The 23,016-nt window shown below is 37.8% G+C and overlaps 1 protein-coding gene across 2 annotated transcripts in view; it reads right to left on the bottom strand.

Annotated features, from left to right (window-relative positions):
• Positions 1–9,014: 9,014 nt before the first annotated feature.
• Positions 9,015–23,016, bottom strand: part of RPRD1A (regulation of nuclear pre-mRNA domain containing 1A) — a 72,709-nt gene continuing 58,707 nt past the window's right edge. The window contains exons 7-8 of one of the 2 annotated variants that reach the window (XM_032421177.1): positions 13,303–13,500; positions 9,021–10,781 (exon numbers count right to left, since the gene is read on the bottom strand). In XM_032421177.1, coding sequence (XP_032277068.1) covers positions 13,351–13,500 — 150 coding nt within the window. In that variant the 3' untranslated portion in view covers positions 9,021–10,781; positions 13,303–13,350. Of the gene's footprint in view, positions 13,501–23,016 lie in introns of both variants that reach the window. The other variant, XM_032421176.1, reaches the window with a different exon arrangement.

The raw sequence follows: 23,016 nt of genomic DNA, 5'->3' as shown, positions 1-23,016 counted from the left end.
CAGAGACAGGATGTTGGGGATATTTTTACTGACGGATAGTAATGGTACTGCTACCAGACTCCTCCAGAGTAAGATCTGGAAAAGATGAATTCTTAAAAATCCTGAGTTCTCATATTTAAAATTTACCTCTCACATTACCAAATGTCCACTTGAATGTTCTAACCCTTCAACCCAATGACAGTATTCTTTATAATGTGATAAACCATACTACTATTCCTTTAATTATAATTCTTAATTCTGACCAAAAATGACCTGTTTGGGAGGCAGTACAGCCTACTGGTTAAGACTGTAGTCTTTGCGGTAGACTATGACATTTAATTAACTGTATAATCTTTGGCTTTCTTAATTCCTGGGAGTCTGTTTCTTTCTATGTAAAGTGACAATAATAATAGTACTTACCTGATAAGGATGCCGTGAGGACTCAAGGAGATGGTACAGGAAAAATACCCAGAAGAGTAGATGGCATACTGAAAGTGCTCAAGCAATTTGTCATCATAATTGATCCCAAAAAATCTATAAAATATGAATACCAACACTAAAAAAAAAAAAACCACCAGAAGAATAAGATCTAGCATTACCCTAGGGTGGCTGTCCTTTGAACTCATTTGTAAAAAAATTGTTGCAATTATATTGACAAAGACTCTCCTCTTGACCAAACTTTACACAGGCTTTTCCGAACCCCAGTTTTGACTAGGTGTCCTCCTTGGGCTCTGTCTTCCACCTGCCTAGTCTAGATTTAGCAAGAATCTTGCTAGGTCAGTTTAGGGAGAATTCCCCCACCCTTGACATCTGATCACCCTGGCCTGCCTTCAGCAAGAATCCCCTCACCTTTGATGTCTCCTCTTAGTAATTACCCACCCCACTGACCCCCTCACTCTGTTCCTTGGCTATAAATACCAAACTGTCTTTGACACCTTCAGAGTTGAGCCCCATCTCTCTCCCCTATTGGGATAGTTTTGATACATATCACAAAAGTCCTGAATAAAAAGTCTTTCTTACCCTTTTGACAAGTGTTAGAATAATTTTTTTCTTTAATGATATCAACACTTGTCTTAATATATCTTCAGTCTAATTGTTTAAGTTCATATTCAATTCAAGGTGGTTTGGTGTTCTAACAAGTGACAGACTTTGGCAATTGATTCCTTGAGGTGGCCTGTAAGTACCGGAGATTAAGGGAAGCCTGTTCTATGAACTCACTTTGTGAAATGCAGAAAACCCAAGCGGTTCAATCTCCAAAGTTATGCACAAGGGGTCCTTCCAGCCTCAGTTGTGTCTTCCTGAGGTGGCTCAACCCATAGTGGTAAGGACAAGATTTTTATACCCAAGTTTCTCTGGAATAATTCCAAATCACCTTTTACTTTTCTCAAAGACAGAAACTGTAGCAACACTTTTGGAATTAACATATTCTTTTATAAATTGGGCATCCCAAAATGTTAGTTTTAAATCTTAGGTACAATTATCAATTGTCATTAAAGTTAATAGACAAAAGAGAATGCAGTAGTACAAGTGTTTAAAGTATACATTTTTTTTATACTCAATTAAATCTTGTTAGGCCCTTTTGTTTTGATATGAAATATTTTAAATTTATCTTTTCAGACCAATTAGCTTTTTAGAGAATATTTTACTAACTTTAGTATGCAATTACACACACCCACACGCATCAAATGTACACATAATTTACAATATTTAAAGAATGCCTTTAAATCCTTAACTTTTAGAAATATAAAATCTTCAGACCTATCATTAAATCATACTAGTTTCAGATCACTTATTTCATCGTTTCATTTTGAACTTAGGAAAAGATCACACAAAACTCATGTAAGAGATTAGATAGTGGTGTTAAGTATCTATGTTTGGGCTTTTGTTTCAGTATCTTGGAATTACATTTACAGGATATAGATCTAAATTCTCCCTGTATTAGCTAACTATAATACAAGCTACTTTTTTCATATACCCTCAGGAAAACACCAAGCGGGATATCTGGTATTTAAATATAATTATATGTGACTAATAAGAAGAGATAAATAGAAGTTTTTTAGGTTAGGTCTAAAATTATCTTTTAATTTTTTAAATTTTGTGGCCAAAAGCAGGCCTAATTTATTTATTTCCTAGTGACAGTTTTTATCTTTTTAAAATCAGTTTTATGTTGCATTCCCAAGTCAATACAAGCAATGTTTCTGAATTTTATTGATTTAGTTTTTTAAATTTATTTATTTGTGAGAGAGAGAGAGAGCGAGCACAAGCAGGGGGAGGAGGTAGAGGGAGAGGGAGAAGCAGGCTCCCCGCTGAGCAGGGAGCCCGATGCCGGACTTGATCCCAGGACCCAAGCCGTAGGCAGACGCTTAACCGACTTAGCCACCCAGGTGTCCCTGTTTCTGAATTTTAAATATGTACTCAAACTTCTGCCTTTGGGTTGATCAAATACTTGACTTTTGGACAACTGGAATATAAAGGAGTAGTTGGGTAGCAGTATGGCTGCCTTCAAGCTTCTGTTTATTATTTATTTATTTATTTATTTATTTTATTTTTTATTTTTCAAGCTTCTGTTTAAAACTCTAATGTGGACTTCTGGATTTTGCAGGGAGCATACGCCTCTGCTAAGATTCTGCTTAAGTGCTGTGTTGTCTCCTCTTATCAATTCAATAAGAACTTCACTATGCCCATGAACTTCAAGGATACCTCTAAGATGCACTATCTTGTCTAGGAAAAGTGTCCTCATTAGAGAGAATGGCTTATCTAAAATATTGCGGGCATACCAATTCTGTTCTAAAGAATTTATAAACTTTCTCATCAGTCTTAATATATATGCACCTGGGGCGCCTGGGTGGCTCAGTCGTTAAGTGTCTGCCTTCAGCTCAGGTCATGATCCTAGGGTCCTAGGATCGAGCCCTGCATCAGGCTCCCTGCTCAGCGGGAAGCCTGCTTCTCCCTCTCTCACTCCCCCTGCTTGTGTTCCCTCTCTCGCTGTATCTCTCTCTGTCAAATAAATAAATAAAATCTTAAAAAAAAATATATATATATGCACCAAATATGCTAATATTCCAAGCATTTCCCTGAAAACTACAGTTCTTAAATTCATGAGAGAAAAACACTCAGATTTTTTTTTTTTTACCTGGGGGAATTCAATAACCTCAATTAATATGAGAGCCTTCAGGCTCACATAGGAGTTATTAACTCCAATAAAAGCAGGAGAATACATTCCACCTAGTCAGCCCTTAGGTTAAACTGTAAACAGAACCCTCTTTCAAGTCTTTATAATAAAGTCCAAATCTGAGACACAGCCAAAGCTGGGTGAGAGATGCTCCTCCAAGGAGAATTCAGATATTTTCCTTCAGCTAGTATGCAGTTCTGGCTATTGCTTCAGATATTTACAGTCAGAAATGGCATTCCTCAAATTACATGGTCAGACAAATGTAGGTGTGGTGTCCGCCCGAGAGTAAATCTAGTCCTTTTACCAGTGAGAACAAGTGGCATGGCCCTTAGTCTACAGTTCAGACAGTCTGTCCCACTGTCCCTTTGTCAAATACAGTCAGTCCCAGTCATGGCAACAAGTATAACGAAAGAAGTTAGTTTGCCCATCATGTTTCATTTTCGTGTGCGAGGGTCTTTATTTTACTGGTCCATACTCTATTGTTATAATTGATTTCAGACATGGAGCCATGTTCTAGCCATCGCAGCATTTCATACCACATGAACAGAATAAAACTACCGCCTTTTAGCCACAGAGAAAAATAAATACACAGCTGTGGCTTGGGGGTGGGGGATGGGAGCACAGGGAACAATTTTAAAGACCGCTTCTGTTGTTTGACCCAAGCAGCATATACTTGAAATCGGGCAACTACATTGTTCTTGAAAACCCAACCTTTCTATCCAAAAGTACTCTAAACTTAGCCATGTTATTCAACATGAGTAAGATTAATGCCTTCCGATTTCCACTGAGCAAAAAGTATATTTATATATATTATCCCATTAGTTTTTCATTTAATTCATCAGTATTGTTGAAACATAGGTAAGGAACATATTTTTAAAAATCTTTTTCATTATTTTTTCGATCCATGGTCAGTTGATCAACCTTTAGAGATGAGTTCAAATGCCATTCATCTTTTCTGTAACATTTTTTCACACCATCATGTAGAACTTACATTACAGTCAGTGTCTCTCTCCCACATTAGATTCTGAGTTCTATAGGGCAAAGCTGTATCTTTCTCATGTTTCAATTATCTCAGCTTCTGGTATAGTATTAAATAATGCATATTAATGCATTCATTCAAAAACCACAGAAACTATATTTGCTTTATTAAACGGAAAAGGGGTATTTATTTAGATATATTAACTGGGCTTCTGACAACTTAGGTCCATAAAATCTTGAAAAGCTGAGGAAGAGTTCTGGACTGGGTATTCTTAGGAAACTACAAACTCTGAGAACATATTCCTCTTACTGGTTACTACATTTCAAGTTCAGAATGGTGGCACCATTCTTAAAACTGAAGACACATTCAACTTTTCCCCTAGACACATAGCAAAGAAATGTATTTCAATTCCTGTTCCAACCCTAGTCAATGGGTGATGGCTGCACAAAGCTCTGATTTTGATGAGGCTTCACAGAATTAGAGACCTCTGCCATAAGCAAGAGACAGAGAAACTTATGGGGAAAAGGGCATGTATGACATATACTTGTCATTCTTGCTCTAAAGAAAAGGTGGCATGGTTCAGACAAAATGAAAACTTGCAGAGTTCTTCGATAAACTATCTTCAAGGATCAGAAGCACCTGATGATAAAATTTTGAGTTTATAACTAAATTTTATTGGCTCTTATTTGACTACCTTAGATGGTATATCTTTCTAGAGAGTAAGACTAATTTTTTTTATTTTAATTTTTTATTTTTTTTAAAGATTTTATTTATTTGACAGAGAGAGACACAGCCAGAGAGGGAACACAAGCAGGGGGAGTGGGAGAGGGAGAAGCAGGCTTCCCGCGGAGCAGAGAGCCCGATGCGGGGCTCGATCCCAGGACCCTGGGATCATGACCTGAGCCGAAGGCAGACGCTCAACGACTGAGCCACCCAGGCGCCCCAAGACTAATTTTTTTAAACTGCTGACCTCTGGGAACAATCGATGAAATCAGGATTCAGTTTTATCTTTTAAGAAACAAAAGTATATTGTACAGAAGCATTCTTAGAGAACATAAAATACAAATTACCATTTCATTAAACAAGTCTATACATCCTTAACACTGTATTTTAGTAACAAATGAGGTTTCTAACACAGTAAAGAAGTTTTAAAATGCCTACAGAATGCTATCACATCCATATGATGCACTGACTAATGTAACAAAAATAGAAACCAAATCAAAGTTGAAAGTAAACATGAAACAGGAATATTTTAACCAAATGATGCTTATTACTGGCACTAACTTCTTATAATAAAAGTAACTACTTGGAATTTGTAAAATGACAGCAAACAGGCACTTAGTAAATCTCCTCATTGTATCTAACCTCATTAGAGTATTCAAAGGTATTAAGGGGCCAAAAATATATCTAGTGAATATTTTATTTCACATATTCATATTCACATATGACTAAGTAACATCTGATAATAAAATGGCATACTTATTGCCCTGGATTATTTTAAAGATTTTATTTAAGAGAGAGACAGCGCACACATGCGCACGAGCAGGGGAAGGAGCAGAGGAGAGGGAGAGAGAGAATCTAAGCAGACTCTGTGCCGAGAGGGTGGAGACTAATGCAGGGCTCCATCGGACAACCCTGAGATCATGACCTGAGCCGAAATCAAGAGTAAGACTCTTAACTGACTGAAGGCCTACGCTTAATCGACTAAGGCACCCAGGCGCCCTGCTCTGGGTTATTTTAATTAGCAGTTGTTTCACTGTATAACTACGAGGATTTTTAGACTCATTTAAATAACAGAGCTTTTAAAAAATTCACACTGAAAACACTTTATATTAAAAAAGATAGGTTTGGGGCACCTGGGTGGCTCAGTCAGTTGGGTGTTTGCCTTCGGCTCAGGTCATGATCCCAGGGTCCTGGGATCAAGCCCCGCATTGGGCTCCCTGCTCAGCGGGGAGCCTGCTTCTCCCTCTCCCTCTGTCTCCTCCCCCTGCTTGTGCTGTTTCTCGCTTTCTCTCTCTCTCTCTCAAATAAAATCTTTAAAAAAAAGATAGGTTTCTGTTTAAATATTATTTTCAAGTCACATGCTTTGAAAGATATTAACCTTAAAAAAAAGAAAGTCTATGCCGTAAGAAAAAATTATGCTTTAACCAGTCAATAAGCTCAATCACTAGCAGTTAGCTTTTTATTGGTTCCTGGTGGGGAAAATTACACCCAACTGGAAAAAAGAGCTTTATGCTATTGATGTAAAATTTCACCACAACTGTAACTGTTCTGTTCATCAATGGATATAAAAGCAAGAAACCAAAGATAAAGGAACTAGATCTTTCTTCATCATTCTAGCCAAGACATGGAGACTAGCAATTCAAACGCAGAGAATGTTAAGCCAAGCCCTAATAATGACATTTGTTCAGGCTAGAGTATTTAGTGCTACCAACTAGATAGGAAAAGGAACTGGGCATGAAGCTTACCTGAGATCCCGCATAGCTCAAACACCAGCTCAAAAAGAAGAATGAAAACAGTTTAATTTCCCTCCTCTAAGCACACTGCAGCTGCAGTATATAACCAAGGCACCACTTCCCACCTTAGGGCAGTTATAACTGGATTACACAAGGATTTTTTTTCCCCCCACATTTATTTTTATTATTAATACACAAAGAGATTTTAAGAAGAATTCAAACACCATCAGTAGCGCTCTGCTATTAACTTGATCCCATAAAAGTACAAGATTGTCTAATTTAAATATCAAGAGCTGGAAAAAGGAGACCATAAATACTACTGTATTAATGCATGATTTAAAACCTCTTAAAATCTCTCATTTGGCTTGTATTTCCATGAGTAAAATGGAACTTTTTCCTGAACAAAGAAACAGAGCTTTAAAAAGATGATAAATTTAACCAAACAGTTGTACTGTTTGTTGTACAACTGACTTTTTCTAGACTATCTTAATTAGCTAATGGCTCTGCATAACAATTTCACTTAAATTCAAATATTCTGTTTTGTACCTTTTCCATGGTACATGGAATTCAAATGTGAAATGTATAATTCTAAAACTCATTTCACATTCCATTTTAAGTCCATTATTATTAAGATAATTATCTTTACCACAAAGATACTAAAAATAGTTTCCATTTTTGATGTCATTGAACAGTTGGAAATAAAATCACAGGGATTTCAGCAGCAAAAATAGCTAAACCTGTGGTGGTTTAACTACACCAAGGGCTAGTGAGTCTTTTAGATCCAGTAGATGATGGCCAGACCCCAGACTGCATTTCAGTTTCTCCTTCACTCTACGTACCTCTGAAGAATTGCAAGACATGCACTAGACAGAGAAATGAAATAAGGAAATATGGAAGAATTTGCCAGGGTAGAGGGTGGGGCTCATTAAGACTTGAAAGAACACAGATGAAAAGCATTTCTTGGCTTGTCAAGAAAGCACACTTTTTTTTTTAAGTTGCTTTTGTTGGAGCAAATCCTCTCACTCCCTCTAACGGTTTCTCACAAATCTCTCTGAGGTAAAGTGCTGGATGCCTGGAACAGTGACGCACAAAGCAAACCTGGAACCTGAGTCTGGGTCAGAATTACCTAGAGGGCTTGTTAAAAAGATATATCGCTGGTACCCATCCTCTGATTTTTCGGATTCAATAGATCTGGAGCCCAAGAATTTGCACTGCTAAGTTCTCAGCTAAGGCTAATACTGCTGGCCTACGGAACCACTAACTTAGAAGAAATATGCTAGTTTAAAAATGAAAGTAAGCTTTGGGCAATTCTAAAAGTTGTCACTGTATTTCATTCCCACTGGACTGTAAACTCTTTGAGAGAAAACATACAGTTGAGTAATATCTGTGTATCTCAAAAGATTTGACATCAACTGTCTAGAATATCCTTATCAATAGTTCATTCTAACTCTCCTTTGTTGATGTGAATATAAGTACTGCTTTGAAAAACAAATGGAAATCAAAGCAGGAACTTGCGCAGATATTTGTACACCCATGTTCATAGCAGTATTATTCACAACAAAATGTGGAAGTAATCCAAGTGTCCATCAACAGACAAATGGATAAAAAAAATGTGGCATATCCATACAATGGAATATCATTCAGTCTTAAAAAGGACACATGCTACAACATGGATGAACCCAGAAGACGCTATGCTAAGTGAAATAAGCCAGTCACAAAAGGACAAATATTTTTAATCCCACTTATATGAGGTACCTAGGGAAGTCAAATTCACAGAGACAGAAAGTAGAATGGCGCTTGCAAGGGGCTGGGGAATAGGCAGTTATTGTTTAATGGGTAAAGTTTCCATTGGGGAAGATGAAAAATCTAAAGATTCATGGTGGTGATGGCTGCACAACAATGTTAATCATCAATGTACTTAATGCCAGAGTACACTAAAAAATGATATATTTCTTGTTACGTGTGTTTTTTATTTTTGTTACATGTATTTTACCTCAATAAAAACAAAAACAAAAACAAACCTGGGTGTAACGTCCTTTGATAAGCCCCCTCCAGTAGTGCTGGTTTTTAACTTGCATACTTGCATAATGTTATAATTTCACTATTAACTTGACGTGTGATGCAAAATGTGGATTTGGTAATCATGGAGCTGCTACACTACGTATCCGTGTAACAGGCATCATTGTGTAGTGGTTAAGAAGCACAGGCTCAGGGCCAAACTTGCAGCTGGGTCTGAATCCCAGCTTCACCATTTGACCTGTTCAGGGTCACAAAGAATTTACACTGTGTCTTAGTTTCCTAGTATGTAGAAGTGGATAACCAGAGTATCTATTGCAAGGGATATATGAAGTGCTTAGGACAGTTCCCAATGCACAGTTAAGTACCATATACGTGTGAACTACCACTATTGTTTAGTATAGACTATAATTTGCTTTGTAGGGCACTATTTCTCAAAGTGCAGTCTTTCTCAAAGCGCATCAAAATCATCTGGGTACCTTGCTTAAAATGCAGGCTTCTGGATCCCAAATCTTCTTAAAGAGCATCTTTGGTTATAGGCTCCACTGTATAAAACCGGCTACTGCAAAGGGGGAAAACTGGGGTGGGAGTGGGGAGCACCTGGATTCAGATGAAGTGACCAGAGGACTTCGAGGAACGGAGAACCAGGAGGAGTGGTCAGAGGAAGACATTTCCTCAACTTTCTAGACGATAAGAATCACACAAAATTCTGATTCAGTAGGTAGGTGCCCTTTCTGAAAATGTCCCAAGTGAGTCTTATCAAAGAAGTTTGGCAAACACTGCCTTAGAGATTCTCACAGATTTTTAGTACTCCCAGTTCTGCTTTAGATTCAAGATGCGGTGAGGGTCTGTGCTCCAGAAGTGCAAGCTACCAACTGCACCTGTTCGCTCAAAAGCACTTTGGCACTGCTGTGCGGTAGGTCACAAAAGAGGGGATCTTGTTCTCTCCCCGTAAGGAAGTTGCTGAAGAATGAGCTTAAAACCCATACTTTATTATCTCATTACCTGGAATTACAAATTGTGAAGCACATCATGGGCTTTAAAGTTGATCTAGAGTCGTGGTCGTCAAAAATGTGGTCCCTCAACTCAGTGGCATCAGCATCGAACTGTTAAAAATCGAAACCATCAGGCCTTCCCCCAGAAGGAGTTTAATCGCCTCCAGGTGATTCTGATGTTCGCTCAAGTTCGGGAACCACTGGCCAAGCCAAAGGAGTCTCCTTCAACAGTTTCTCCACCATAAAGTCACTGAATACTTCCAGTACTCTGCTTCCTTCTCAGTCCATTAATCTCTCCCCTCCCATCCCACATCTAATTAATCAGATTCACAGAAATCATCTACACATTTCAAAAACAACATAAAACTTTATTAAGAACATCTTATATTGTCATCAGATACAGCCAAAGAAAAGGGGGTAAATAAACAGGGAAACTTCATCTTCCCATGTGCTATTGCCACCTCAGAACAGACTTGTGTGCGGATGGCTGGAATTACAGACGGCAACAAATGCTCTGTATAAAGAAATTCAGTAACACAATGCTCCCTTTCTATACAGAGAAGAACTGGGTTTACACTTTAAAAAGCTTTGATATAGTGCAACAACTATGAAACAAGACTACTCTTTAGGAGCTATTTCTTAATAGAATACAAAGCAGTTTTGTAGCTTTATGTTATTTCATATAATACAAATTTTTAGAATGGAAAATTCAGAAAGGGCATTCTAACTTTCCCAATTAATTTGGACTTTTGAGTTTTTTCTTTCTAAAGATTTCTCAGAGCCAGTTCAATAACTATACTGTAATAGACTACCTGCTCATCTACAGTGACAACTGACTACCTAGTTTTGTTCTTTTAATTTTGCAAATCAAGATAACCAGGTCATCCCAGCTTTTGCTGATTCTGAAGGAATTCTTACAGAAAAGCCCTGATTCAGAGTGCATGTGAGAAGAGGTACCAAAATAGCTGCATCTGCAGTCAAATGCTCTACCGCTGAGCTATACCCCCTAAAATAGCTGCATCTGGACTGGTTTTCCTAGAGGGGGAGCTTGGCTATTGAGCAGAGCTGATTTTCTCGGACTCCCGGGTTCCCCCAGGTGGTTCTTTTACTTACTGTAGTGATGGAAGGAGCAGAGGGAACGCCAGGGAATCTGTTCAAATTGCCACTCCAGACAGCTCTCTGCACTGTTTGTGGAGAAAAGAGTGATGGTATCCATTCAAACCACAGTACCCCTACTGCAAGTGTGGTGACATGCTTTTCTCTTGAGGGGCCAGGCCAAACTGCACTCAAAGATGCATGATTTGCCTCATGTACATACAACACAGTGGAGAAAATGCTCATGATTTAGAATTTGGTATTATAGTACCCCATCTTACCCCATTTCTTGAGAAAATCTAAGTCTACCTTTTAGAAAGGAAGACTGTTCGCTGCTAAGGCTTACCATGTTAACTATCATAAGGCTGAAAAGATAACTTCTAAACCAGACCATATTATTTGTGTTTACAGTTAGTGAATTAACCAACAGCTAAAGGTTTGTGGAGGATTGGTCAAAGGGGGGGTAGGATTCAGGTTGAGTACTATCACTTATCACAAATCCCATCAAGCTCTTTAAAAAAATAATGCATTTTTATCATAAATATTTAGAACAGATACTGGCATTAAAATCAGTATCTAAGTCAGAAGTCTGTCTTAAGTGGTGAAAATATTTCAACAAACTTCTAATAATTCAAATCTTCCCAGGAGTACATAGTTTATAAATTAGTTTTAAATGGAAAAAATATATTTTGAATGGGTAAATCACCACTTTAGCAGGTCATAAATAAGATCAAGACACTGAAAATAAATTAATATACAAGTTTTTGCTTTCACTTTAACAAGAAAAACTAACTTACATGGTATACTTTTATAACAGGTATAACTAGGTTTTTATAATTGTGCATTGGTTACCCCACCACCCCCCATGCTGAGTCGTCTTCTTACATATCCTACACCTAGGGACAGAGGTACACAAGACAGACAGACACCCCAGTGTGTGAGTCTGGCTGCTGCACACCATTTCCTTAGTTAGACTGATGTTACAAATGCTGGTCAGGGTCTATTAGTAATTTGTCAACCACATTACAAGTTAATAAGTACATTCATGGTTAAGTGGATTAGGTTCCCAGGTGAGCTTTCTGTGGTAGTGTTTACAGGGAACCTAACTCCTATTGTTTCTGTGAGACAATGTGCCCAGAGGCCCAAAAGTTGACTAAAAGACTTTGGAATATAAGCCATAGATGGATGGGGACTACTAATATGTGTCTATGTTTTGGAGAGAGGTCAAACTGTTAAAAGCACTGTTTCCAGAACTATTGGGTACTGAAAATAAATACTTGCCTTCTCCTTCACATATAAATTCATTTTAACTATAATTTCTAATATTGAGAACAAAAGAGTGAAGCCATTCAGACTAGTGAGACATAATTGGCTTGTGGGATTTAAAGATGTTTTATTGACTATCTAATTTGAATCTGCTTACAAGGAAAAGAAAAATGTCTAATATGTGATGAATGAAAATAATGTTTATCCTAAGTCATTATTGAGTACAAATCCACAGCTTAACAATGTGATTTAAAAAGAAAGCAGAAGAGCATGCAACTGCTCTAACACACAGGGTTAGAAATAAAAGGTAAAAGTACATTTGTTTTGGTAATTCTAAATATACAAATATAGCATTTGCCAGATCTACCCTGTAGTGTAGCACTGCTTAATTTCCAAATATACAGTCATTCAAAAACCTTAAGGAAACATTAAAAATGTTCCAGGTTACTTTACCGAAATTCAAGGAATATTGTGTTGAGATTTTAGAGCTAAAAATACTATTGTTTTTGAAGTTAAATGGCTAAGCGAATAATAAAAGTACCATTATTTTATGTTTCTTTTAATCCCCTAGATGGCTTTATGTTAAAGGGATCGATTATGTTAAAAAGAGACTGATTTGAAAATAGCAATCAGTTTCAGAATCAAAGTTGTCCTCTTGGTAGAAGGTCACATTTTACAACATTTCCAAAGCATTTTCATATTAACCTACTCAAATAATTCTAAACAGTTTGATCAAGGGGGTCCCTATTTAACACTCCTTTTATTCTACACTGGCAGCTGGAATGGAACCCCTACAGTACTATTGTGGAAAAGTTCTCTAAGCTTTAATCTGACCCTTTAGTGTTAAATTACTGACCTCTAGGGAATAAGGAATCAAAGGCATTAAAGAGGCACAGAACTGATATTTTGGTCAGGGAGAAGGGTGAAGCTTAAGTTGGAACATTTAGTCACTCCTACAATCAAGTCCTAACTATACCATAATAAAGTCTCTACCAACTCTTGATTAGTTCTCACCCTTTAGGAATTACATACTTTACAGTGATTAGATACTGAAGAAAATAAAGAAAAATATTTGAAAATACATGAAGAAATAGAAACATGGAATTTCTCACAAGGCCCTGGATCAAAAAAATTTACAAAAAGATCTTTTGAAAATAATCACTATTTGTGAGCTTATTAATACACAGAGATCATCACTTTGTTTAAACTAAGTCATGTTAACTTACCAATAAAATAGTAAACAAACCAACATTTTAAACAATTCTATCAATTACTTGTCACTTCTTTTGTTAGTCATTCTCTCAACCATATACAAAAATAACGCTACAGGACTGTCCACCTAACCTGTCTCCATTTCTTGCAAAGTCCTGGGCCCTGGAAAGAGACTGGTCATCAATCTTCACTGTAGATGTCCCCCGCAAAGGGCAGGTGCATGTGGCTTCCAGTGACATTGGGCAATCGGGATAAGTCTGGCAGGCTCTGGATCCGGGACCTGAGTTCTTTGCGCACCAGGGAAACTCTGGCTAACTTGCGCTTGTATTCCTGTAACATCAAACCACTTTCATTAGCATTCTTGGAGTTGAGAGAAGCACTATCTAGCTAATACTCTGCATAAAATCTGGTATTACACTCAGTTAATGCTAAATAAAAAAGGATGATTACAATGTTAGCATTAGGATCAAAGGAGGGACTTTGGAAATATACTGGTAAACTCTATTATTATGAAAAACCACAATCTTTCTTTTTTTGAAAGAGTGCGAGCACAAGCAGGAGGGGGGGAGGGGTAGAGGGAGAGAGAGAATCTTAAGCAGGCTCCATGCTGGGCGAGGCTCGATCTCACAACCCTGAGATCATGACCTGAGCTGAAATCAAGAGTCCGATGCTTAACTGACTGAGCCACCCACATCTGTGTTGTGGCACTGTTGTGACACATCTGTGAAAAGAAGACTAACAGATTAATATACTTAACCTCAACATAATAAGATTTTCAGGCATCCTTGAGCTTGGATAAGAAAAATTACGTATCTGTTTTCACAAACCTAAACTGAACATTAGCATTATTTTCAATTGTGAATGTTGGCAACAAACCACAGGAGTATTATCAGTACCTTTGAGTCTGTCTCCAATAGAAACAAGTTGCTATAATATTACAATACAGTTTTTTAAAGCTATCTTGAAATATTGTTTATTTATTTGCCAGAGAGAAAGAGAGAGAGACAGAGAGAACAAGCTGGGGGAGGGGCAGGCAGAGGGAGAAGCAGACTCCCTGCTGAGCAGGGAGCCTGATGCGGGACTTGATGCCAGGACCCTGGGATCATGACACCTGAGCCAAAGGCAGATGCTTAACTGACTGAGTCACCCAGGCATCCCAATATTGTTTACATTTATCATGACTTTGAAATTATGGTAGTTATTAGACCAACTAAACGCTATATAATGTGTCAGTAAAGAAGCATATATTATACAAATTTTATTATGTCAACAACTGTATTTTATATATAATTTGTTTCCTTTGTAATGCTATGCATTTTACTTTCTACATTAAAATACTGAACTTGAGAGGGGTCCAAAGCTTCACCAGACCACTAAAGGGTTCCAACGGCCCCAAAAAGGTTAGGAAACCCTGCCAACAGTGGCCCAAAGACCCAGAGAATGGAAACCAATCAAGATCGTATTTGGCTTAGAGGGAAACAGCCCATTCTCTACACTGGGAATATCTCCTTTTAACTGCAGTAGCCAGATTTCCACATGGAGAGAGAAGATCCTTCTATGCTCCGTCACCTAGTGGAGGTGGGATGTGAAAGGGGGAATCTAGAAAATAGGTATTCTTTCTTCTAGAAAAGACTAGAAACTTTCTCCCTCCCTCTAACCAATAACCAAGGCTGATCTCACAAACAAGACAGAAAAGTTGACTGATAAGCTTTCATTTTGGGTAGAAGGCCTATCCTTCTTCTTTAGTGTTTCTCAACTCTGTACATCAGAATCAGCTAAGAAATTTTTGAATAAACAGATTTTTTCAAGAGAACTTCAGTCCTACTACGTATCAATTAAATAAGAATAATCTCTGGAAGTGGGTCCAGAGTTCATGGATTTTGTAGAAGTTCCCAAAAGAATGCTAATACAGAGTTGTGAGCCACTTCTTTAGTTTTTCTGCCTAAATGAAATCAACTTGTGAGGTTTCTTTGCATGATTGAGCCTCCTCCTTTAAAGAATAACCACATGTGGGGAAAGGAATTTGTAAGAATTACTAAAACTCAACTGCTCCAAGGGAATGGGGGAGAGGAGAATTCTGAAGCACGTGGAACTGGGCACAGGAGCAGGCGAAGCAGGCAAGGCTGGGAAAGTTCAAGGACAGCCTCAGGCACACAAGAGAGGTGTTAATTCTTGCCATGTCTACATGTCCCTGCATCTCTAATTTATCATGAAGATCAACATGGAGTAAAAGAGAGTTTAATAGAAATCTACAATCTCAAGGCATGATTTTCCCCTTCCCCTATCTCCTTCACCAGTGATACACACTGGAACACCAAGTAAGTTTCAGTATAATAGCTCTGAGTGGCATACAAAAGATTAACACCAGAATATTTCACATTCTAGATGCATACTTCTCAGTAGGATCTCATTACTCATGTCCACATTTAGCACGTTTCTTCCTTAAAACACACTGGTATGGGGGCAAACACTTATCTCCATCTGTCCCACTGTTCTTAGCTGAATCATTCTTGAATAAATAATACATAAAACACTCTGAGGTCAGCATGATATATTCAGATGCTGTTCAAACATGTTCAAAAACAATTATTCTCTGCTAGAGAACGTTTTGAGAAATGTCATATGTGCCTTTAGTGGTCATTACGGCTCACCCTAATTTCTAGTTTCTAGCATCCAGATAATTGTTCTTCAATCAAGATTTGATTCAAATGATATTGGCAGCTAAAAGCCTTCAGCCAATTGGTATCTACTGCAAACAAAAAATTGGCAAATATAAACAAAAGCTGCCATTTACTGAATGTCCATTATATGCCAGGCATTAAAATATGAACTCATTTAATCCTCTCAATAATCCCATGAGAAGAGTTATTATCTTTCATAAGCATGTGAAGTCATACTTTCCCAAATAGAAACAAAAGTATGTAGTAGTCAAAAGCTTTCTGCTTACTACCACAGGCAGGATCTCCTACCCAGAAGATTTAAGGAGCTGTGGCAAGCTGTCTGATGTGAGCCTGAAGAAGACACTGGATGAAACCTGATAACTACCTGATAACGTGAACCAGGCCATAGCCCTGAAAGTCTTAAATTACTTGACTAGGTGGTCTAGAAAGAGGCTCCAAGATTCCCCAGGTTGGTTTCTTATGGCAACAATGCTTATAAGAGGCGGTATTACTACTTTGATTCTGATGTACAGTAACGACAGTACTTCTCTCAAATCAAAATCATCACAGCACCTTGAATGCTCACAGCACTTTCAGAGAAATGCTATTGCAGCAGTCCCTGGCATATGCCAAGTATATATTTATTAAGTAATGGAGAAACAGCATTGAAAAAAAAAAAAAAAAAAAACAGATGAGGTCTCCTGCCTCCACAAAGCTAACATTTCAGGAGGAAGGAGACATAAAAAACATATAAATATTATTTCAGATATAAATACAGTGAAGAAAATAAAGTTGGGCAAAAGGAGAATAAGATGGAGCAATGTAGGGGGATAGTTAAGAGGGGATTAAAGATTCAAAATGTTCTTTCAGAACCAGTGACCTAGAGACTCACTTCCAGCATGACAGTGTGAGGAGTTCAACTGACCCACTTCCTGGTGAAAACTATTTTTAAAAACCATACTAGCCATTTAAAGCTTCTGGAAACGATCCTAAAGGCAAAGAACGTATGAAGAAACATCTATTCCAGAAAAATCCATTAAGAAGGGCAAGCGTCTGTGGTATCTAAACCAAGATGTCCCCCCCCCCCCCCCCAGCTCAGCAAGGCAGACACCCCTCAGACCACTGCAAGAACACAAGGATCACTCTCTGGCAGCTCCCAGTCAGAGGGCTTTCTTCCTGAGAAGGGCAAGGCATCAGCATTTGTCATCCTATCCCCGGCTACCTGTTGCTAAGGCTGCCTCACAGAGGCCCTTCACTCAGCCCCCACTGGTGAAACAGAGGCTCTACCTTGCATGTGGCAAGCCAAGAATACTGGGGCACTGACAAGCCTTGCGCACGACTCAGGAGGTGATGGTCTAATCAGAAAGGGAAAGCTGAGACGAACACAGGCTGCTGCCTCCTCACTCTTACTAAGAGCTCAGCATCTATAGCAGAGGTAACACTCAAACAGAAGTTTACCATTGTCCCTGCTCCTAGTTACAGACCCCCAACACAAAAAATTTTTGCCTGACAGAAGAAGCAGGCCATAAAACAGACAAAACCTAATCTCTTCACATTTTAGTTACAACAACAAAGCAAGGAGAAGTTCAAGCCTAAGGGAACTGTCAAGAACAGTGGAGGCTATGGTGAAAAGCAATTAGAAGATTCGTAATAGGAGCTAAACTGTAGGCCAACTAATTTGCAGGAAAGAAATAGGGTAGGAGACAGCTGAAGGTGACTTCCTGGTGTCAGAACAGATATCTAACACTGACCTCAGAAAGAAAATCAGTTATCTCAAAGAGATATCTGCACTCCATGTTCACTGCAGCCAAGATCTAAGTTTCTGTCAACGGATGAAAGGATAAAGATGATGTGGTACATACATATATACAATGGAATATTATTCAGCTGTAAGAAAAAAGATAATTCTGGCATTTGCAAATGGATAAACCTAGAGGACATTATGCTAAGTGAAATCAGTCAGAGAAAGATGAACATTGTATAATCTCACTTACATGTGGAATCTTAAAAAAAAAAAAAGATGAACTTAATAGAAACAGTAGAATGGTGGTTGCCAAAAGCTGGGATGGGAGGGGGGGATGGGGAGATGCTGGTCAAAGGGTACCAGCCTTCAGTTATAAGATGAATAAGCTCTGGAGATCTAATGTACAGCATGTTGACTATATTTAATAATACCGTGTTGTGTACTTGACATTTGCTGAGAGGAGACCTAAGTGTTCTCGCCACACACACACAACTATGTGACGTGATGGATGTGTTAATTACCCTGATTGTGGTGATCATTTCAACAAAATAGACATGTGTCAAATCATCACACTGTACAGTTTAAATATATACAATTTTAGCTGTCCATTTTACTTCAGTAAAGCTGGGAAAAACAAATCTCTCCTTATTCTATTAGTAAACCAACACTGACTGCACCCCCACTCCCCAAAAAACCCTAAGCATGAAAGAGAAAACAAAAATTGTGGGTCCAGTGGCACACATGTACTGTATCGGGAAATTCAACCTCATAAGTCAGTCAATAGGTAAAGCCAATACCGGTTTTTTAAATCCCTTTCATAATCTTCTCATTCTTTGCTAACTAAACCTGCATTTTGCAAAAATAGCTTTCAAAAAATTTATTTTGTGTTTCAACTTAACTTTTTTCCCTAAATGAATTTAATTCTGTTCTAGCTCCAAAGAGAACTTGAATTTTAAAATTTAAGATAAAAAATTCCCCCAGAGCAAAACCATTAAGAAATTAAGCCCCTTCCCTTAGCAATAAATATTGAGCTGATATATACTGCTTTTACTGCAAATGTATAGTATTGTTTATTCTGCCAGTATGAAAAACTTGACGCAAATCAAAACCACAAAGATACCACTTCACACCTACAATTATGGCTATAATAAAAAGGAAAGACAAGGGCGCCTGGGTGGCTCAGTTGGTTAAACATCCGACTCTTGATTTTGGCTCAGGTCATGATCTCAGGGTTCTGAGATCAAGCCCGCACATCGGGCTCCACACTAAGTGCGGAGTCTGCTGGAGATTCTTTTCCTCTCGCCCTCTGCCCCTCCCCCACTCCCACTCATGCACGTGCGCTCATTCTCTTTCTCTCAAATATTTAACAAACAAACAAACAAACAAACAAAAAGACAAGACTATAACAGGTGCTGACAAACATGTGGAGAATCCAGAACCCTCACACACTGCTGGTGAAAATGTAAAGTGGTCTGGCAATTCCTAAAAAAAACATACAGAGTTACCATATAACCCAGCAATTCTGCTCCTTGGAATATACAAGAGAAATGAAAATGTATGGCCACACAAAAATTTTAATATGAATGTTCATAGTAATTCATAATAGCCAAAAAGTAGGAAAAAACCTCAAATATCCGTCAGTTGATGAATAGAGAAACAAAACATGATATATTTCTACCATGTAATATTATTTGGCCATAAAAATAAACAAAGTATTGATATATGCTACAACATGAAAGATCCTTGAAAACATACTAAGTTAAAGAAGCTAGCTAAATAGACTATATACTGTATGGTTCCATTTATATGAAATCTGCAGAAGAGCCAAATATAGAGCCAAGCTTAGGGCTTGGGGTGGGATGAAGTGGAAATGGTTAAGAGCTTTCCTTTACGGTGGATAAAAATGATCTAAAATTGTAGATTGTAGTGATGGCTGCAAAATCCTGTCAATATATTTAAAAACTGTACACTGTAGGAGTGCCTGGTAGACTCAGTCAGTAGAGCATCTGACTCTTGATTTGGGGGTTTTAAGTTGGAGCTCCCTGTCGGGTATAGAGATTACTTAAAAATAAAATCTTAAAAAAAAACAAACCTGTACCCTGTTACATGGCATGTGAATTACATCTCAATAAAAATATTAAAGGAAGGGAAAAAAAGGCTTTGTGAGTCTGAGAACCTCAGTGCCACAAACAGTACTGTTTCTTTTTTTAAGAAGATTTTACTTATTAGAGAGAGAGAGAAAGAGAGATCACACTAATGGGGAGAAGCAGAAGGAGAGGGACAAGCAGACTCTGTGCTGAACTCGGAGCCCGATGTGGGGCTTGATCTCATGACCCTGAGATCATGACATGAGCTGAAATCAAGGGTCGGACACTTAACCAACTGAGCCACCAAGGCACCCCCAAATAATATTGTTTTTAATGGGAAATGGATTCCAAGTTCTGCTACTTTACTAAGAAATTCACTTAAAAAAGAAAAACATTCAAGGATAAGGGTGAGCCTGTTATTCCAGGTGCAGTAAATGCCAAGCTCATATAATATAAATACTCTCCACCAAATTCCAACCTGATTTCTTGGAAAGACCACTCTGTTCATGCAAATATTATATAAAAACCAGTGATGAACATGAGTGATGGTCAAAAGGGTCAAACAAAAGCAATGCCATAGAAAATAAACAGGCACTGCTTATAGTAACTACTTTCTATACATCACCTGTAACTTATAACACCTACTAATTTACACACCAACATTTTAGATGTCAGTTTGACAGTCTTCCGACTTGAGATTCTAGCTCTTACTGCATATTATTTTCATTTTCATTTTTCAAATAATGCATCATTCTGCTATTTGATATTGAATTCGAAGGTCTCAACTGATCTACTCCATACTTCAGTTAAATGTTTCTTGAGTATCTACTATAGAAGGTACCAGTCACTGTGCTGGGAACACAAAGATGAATCATAATCCTTACCTAGAAGAATACACAATTTAATCGGCATGCAAACAAATGAGTAATTACAATAAAGTATGATGTATTCCATTAGAGGCAAAAACCACTTTCTGTGACATACCAGAACTGGAGGATGGAGGACTTTGCCACACTGCAGAGTTCAGGGAAGGGTTTCAGAACTGAGGAGAGGTGAGTAGAACATAATAGGACATGGGAACAGCAAGATAACAGGGCAGGGAGGATAAAGAGCATGATATGAGCAAGCCAATTCACTACCACCACAGAGCATGGTGCAAAGTGAAGAAATTAATTCCATTACCAAATACAGTCACATTTAAGAGGATGAACCTGAGGAAGAAAGCCAATTAGTTTACTGCAAATGTCTAAGAAAGACAGAGTAGGGCCTGAACCAAGCCAGCAGCAGTAGGGGCACTTCACAAATTACACTGTACGTCAAGCAGCAACGCACTTTACAAACTACACTGTATGCACGCAATACCTTAACTCAAAAGACAAAAAGAATCTGTATTAAGAAAAATCAGCAGGACTGGTTGTAGTTCTGATGTGAAGAATGATGAGGTTTTAGGCTTGATAAGTGGTTGGAAGGAGGTGCTATTATCTGAGGTAGCAAAGATGGGTAGAAACTCCTTTGGGGAAGTAAACAGTTCAATTTTCAGCATGTCAAGTGTGTTATCCTTGGGACTTCTAGTAGAAGGCACTTGGAAATGTGGTTCTAGCATTCTGAGCTGGAAGTAAGATTTGGGCTTCAGAGGCAGCAAATAAAAATCTATCTATAAACCATGAAACGTGCAGGAGCCCATTAGGCCTGTTTGAGTGCATATACAGAAATGCTTCTGAGCCATCTTAAGCCATTTTGCTTCACCCTTCCCCCACTCTATCTTCTATATATCTACCATCAGCCAAGATATTGTCAAACTTTGCTCTTCGTGGTTTCAGAAAAAAATAAATGTATACTGAACCTGATTTACTGAATTATCCATCATACCACACCACATCCTTATGATTCTAATGTACACCAAAATATGGCAAGTCCCCTCCCATTCCTGGTTGGGAAAGAGACATACAAGAAAGAGAAGTAGGCTAATGACAGAAGGCAGAAATGTTCCCAGTATTAAAAAGGACTAAAAAAAACAGTGAAAGCTAATCAGGAAGGCCTATACGTGGAAAGGTTTGACCTTTTTTTCTTAGGAAAATACTGATTTTCCCAACAGATTCCTTTGGTACTATGACTATCCAACCCTCAGAAGAACAATATACCATTCACATCCATTATCTGAAGAACTCAGTAATCATCCTTAACCAACTCAATATCTGCTCTCCAAGTTCTTATGAGAGAATTCAATACAAATCGGTATAATTTGAGATTTCAAAAAGGTCCACTTAAAGCATTTCATATTTGAAAAGTTTAACGGATTCCTACTTCTTAAGTGTGGGCTGCACATGGTGACTTATTTCCAAAGAGTAGAGTATAAAAAGGGGAAAAAAATCAACTAACTTTACAGTGGAGAAGCCTGACAAACAATGCCTCAGCAAGGCGATCAAGGGCATATCAACACTGATAGGTCATTTGATAGTAAGTACCTTGATAAAATGTGATGAAAATGGCACTTGACCTCTGCGTCTTCCTGTCTTCCTCCCTTCCATTCTAATTTTGAGAAAAACATCAGACAAATCCCAACTGAGGGACATGTCACGAAATCCCTGAGCAATATTCCCCAAAACCATCAAGATCATCAAACACAAGGAAGGTCGAAAAAAGTGTCACAGCCAAGAGTCTAAGGAGACATGACAAATAAATGTAATGTGATAACCCAGATGGGATCCTAGAACAGAAAAAGGACATTAGGTAAAACTTTTAAAGATCTGAATAAAGTATGGAATTTAGCTAATAAAAATTGGCTTACTAATTGTGACACACATACCATACTAACATAAAAGATTAACAGGGGAAACTGGATATGAGGTATAATGGGAACTCTATGTACTATCTTCATAGATTTTCTGTGAACTTAAAATTGTCTAAAATAAAAAGTTTATTTAAAAAAAATCTAATGGAAAAATTAAACATTTTCCCAGATTATTGAAGCCACTTTGCATACATTCTTATCTTAATCATCACAAAAATCCTGCAACAGAGGTATCACTATCCCTGTTTTACAGATGAGAAAACTGAGATTTAGAAAACTAAGCATAAATTGCTCAAGTCAGAAATGCGTGACGGCAGTCACACAACACATTTTATTTAATAACATTTGTCAAAATTAATGAATAATAAACTAATGGATCTTAGTTATTCTTGGCCAAATGCTATAACAATTACCATTCAAAAAGATGATACAATCAAAAACTATTCAAGATGTTTTGTAGAATACTATTTATATTAAATTATCCATATTCTGATGCAGATTTGTTAAGAATATTGTAGAATGATCTGCAATTTCAGACTCCAAATAACATATTAATACACTAAG

The sequence above is a fragment of the Phoca vitulina genome, unplaced genomic scaffold (genome assembly GCF_004348235.1).
Source record: "Phoca vitulina isolate PV1807 unplaced genomic scaffold, GSC_HSeal_1.0 scaffold24, whole genome shotgun sequence".
Classification (NCBI taxonomy): Eukaryota; Metazoa; Chordata; class Mammalia; order Carnivora; family Phocidae; genus Phoca; species Phoca vitulina.
This window is presented reverse-complemented; position numbering and strand designations above follow the sequence as displayed.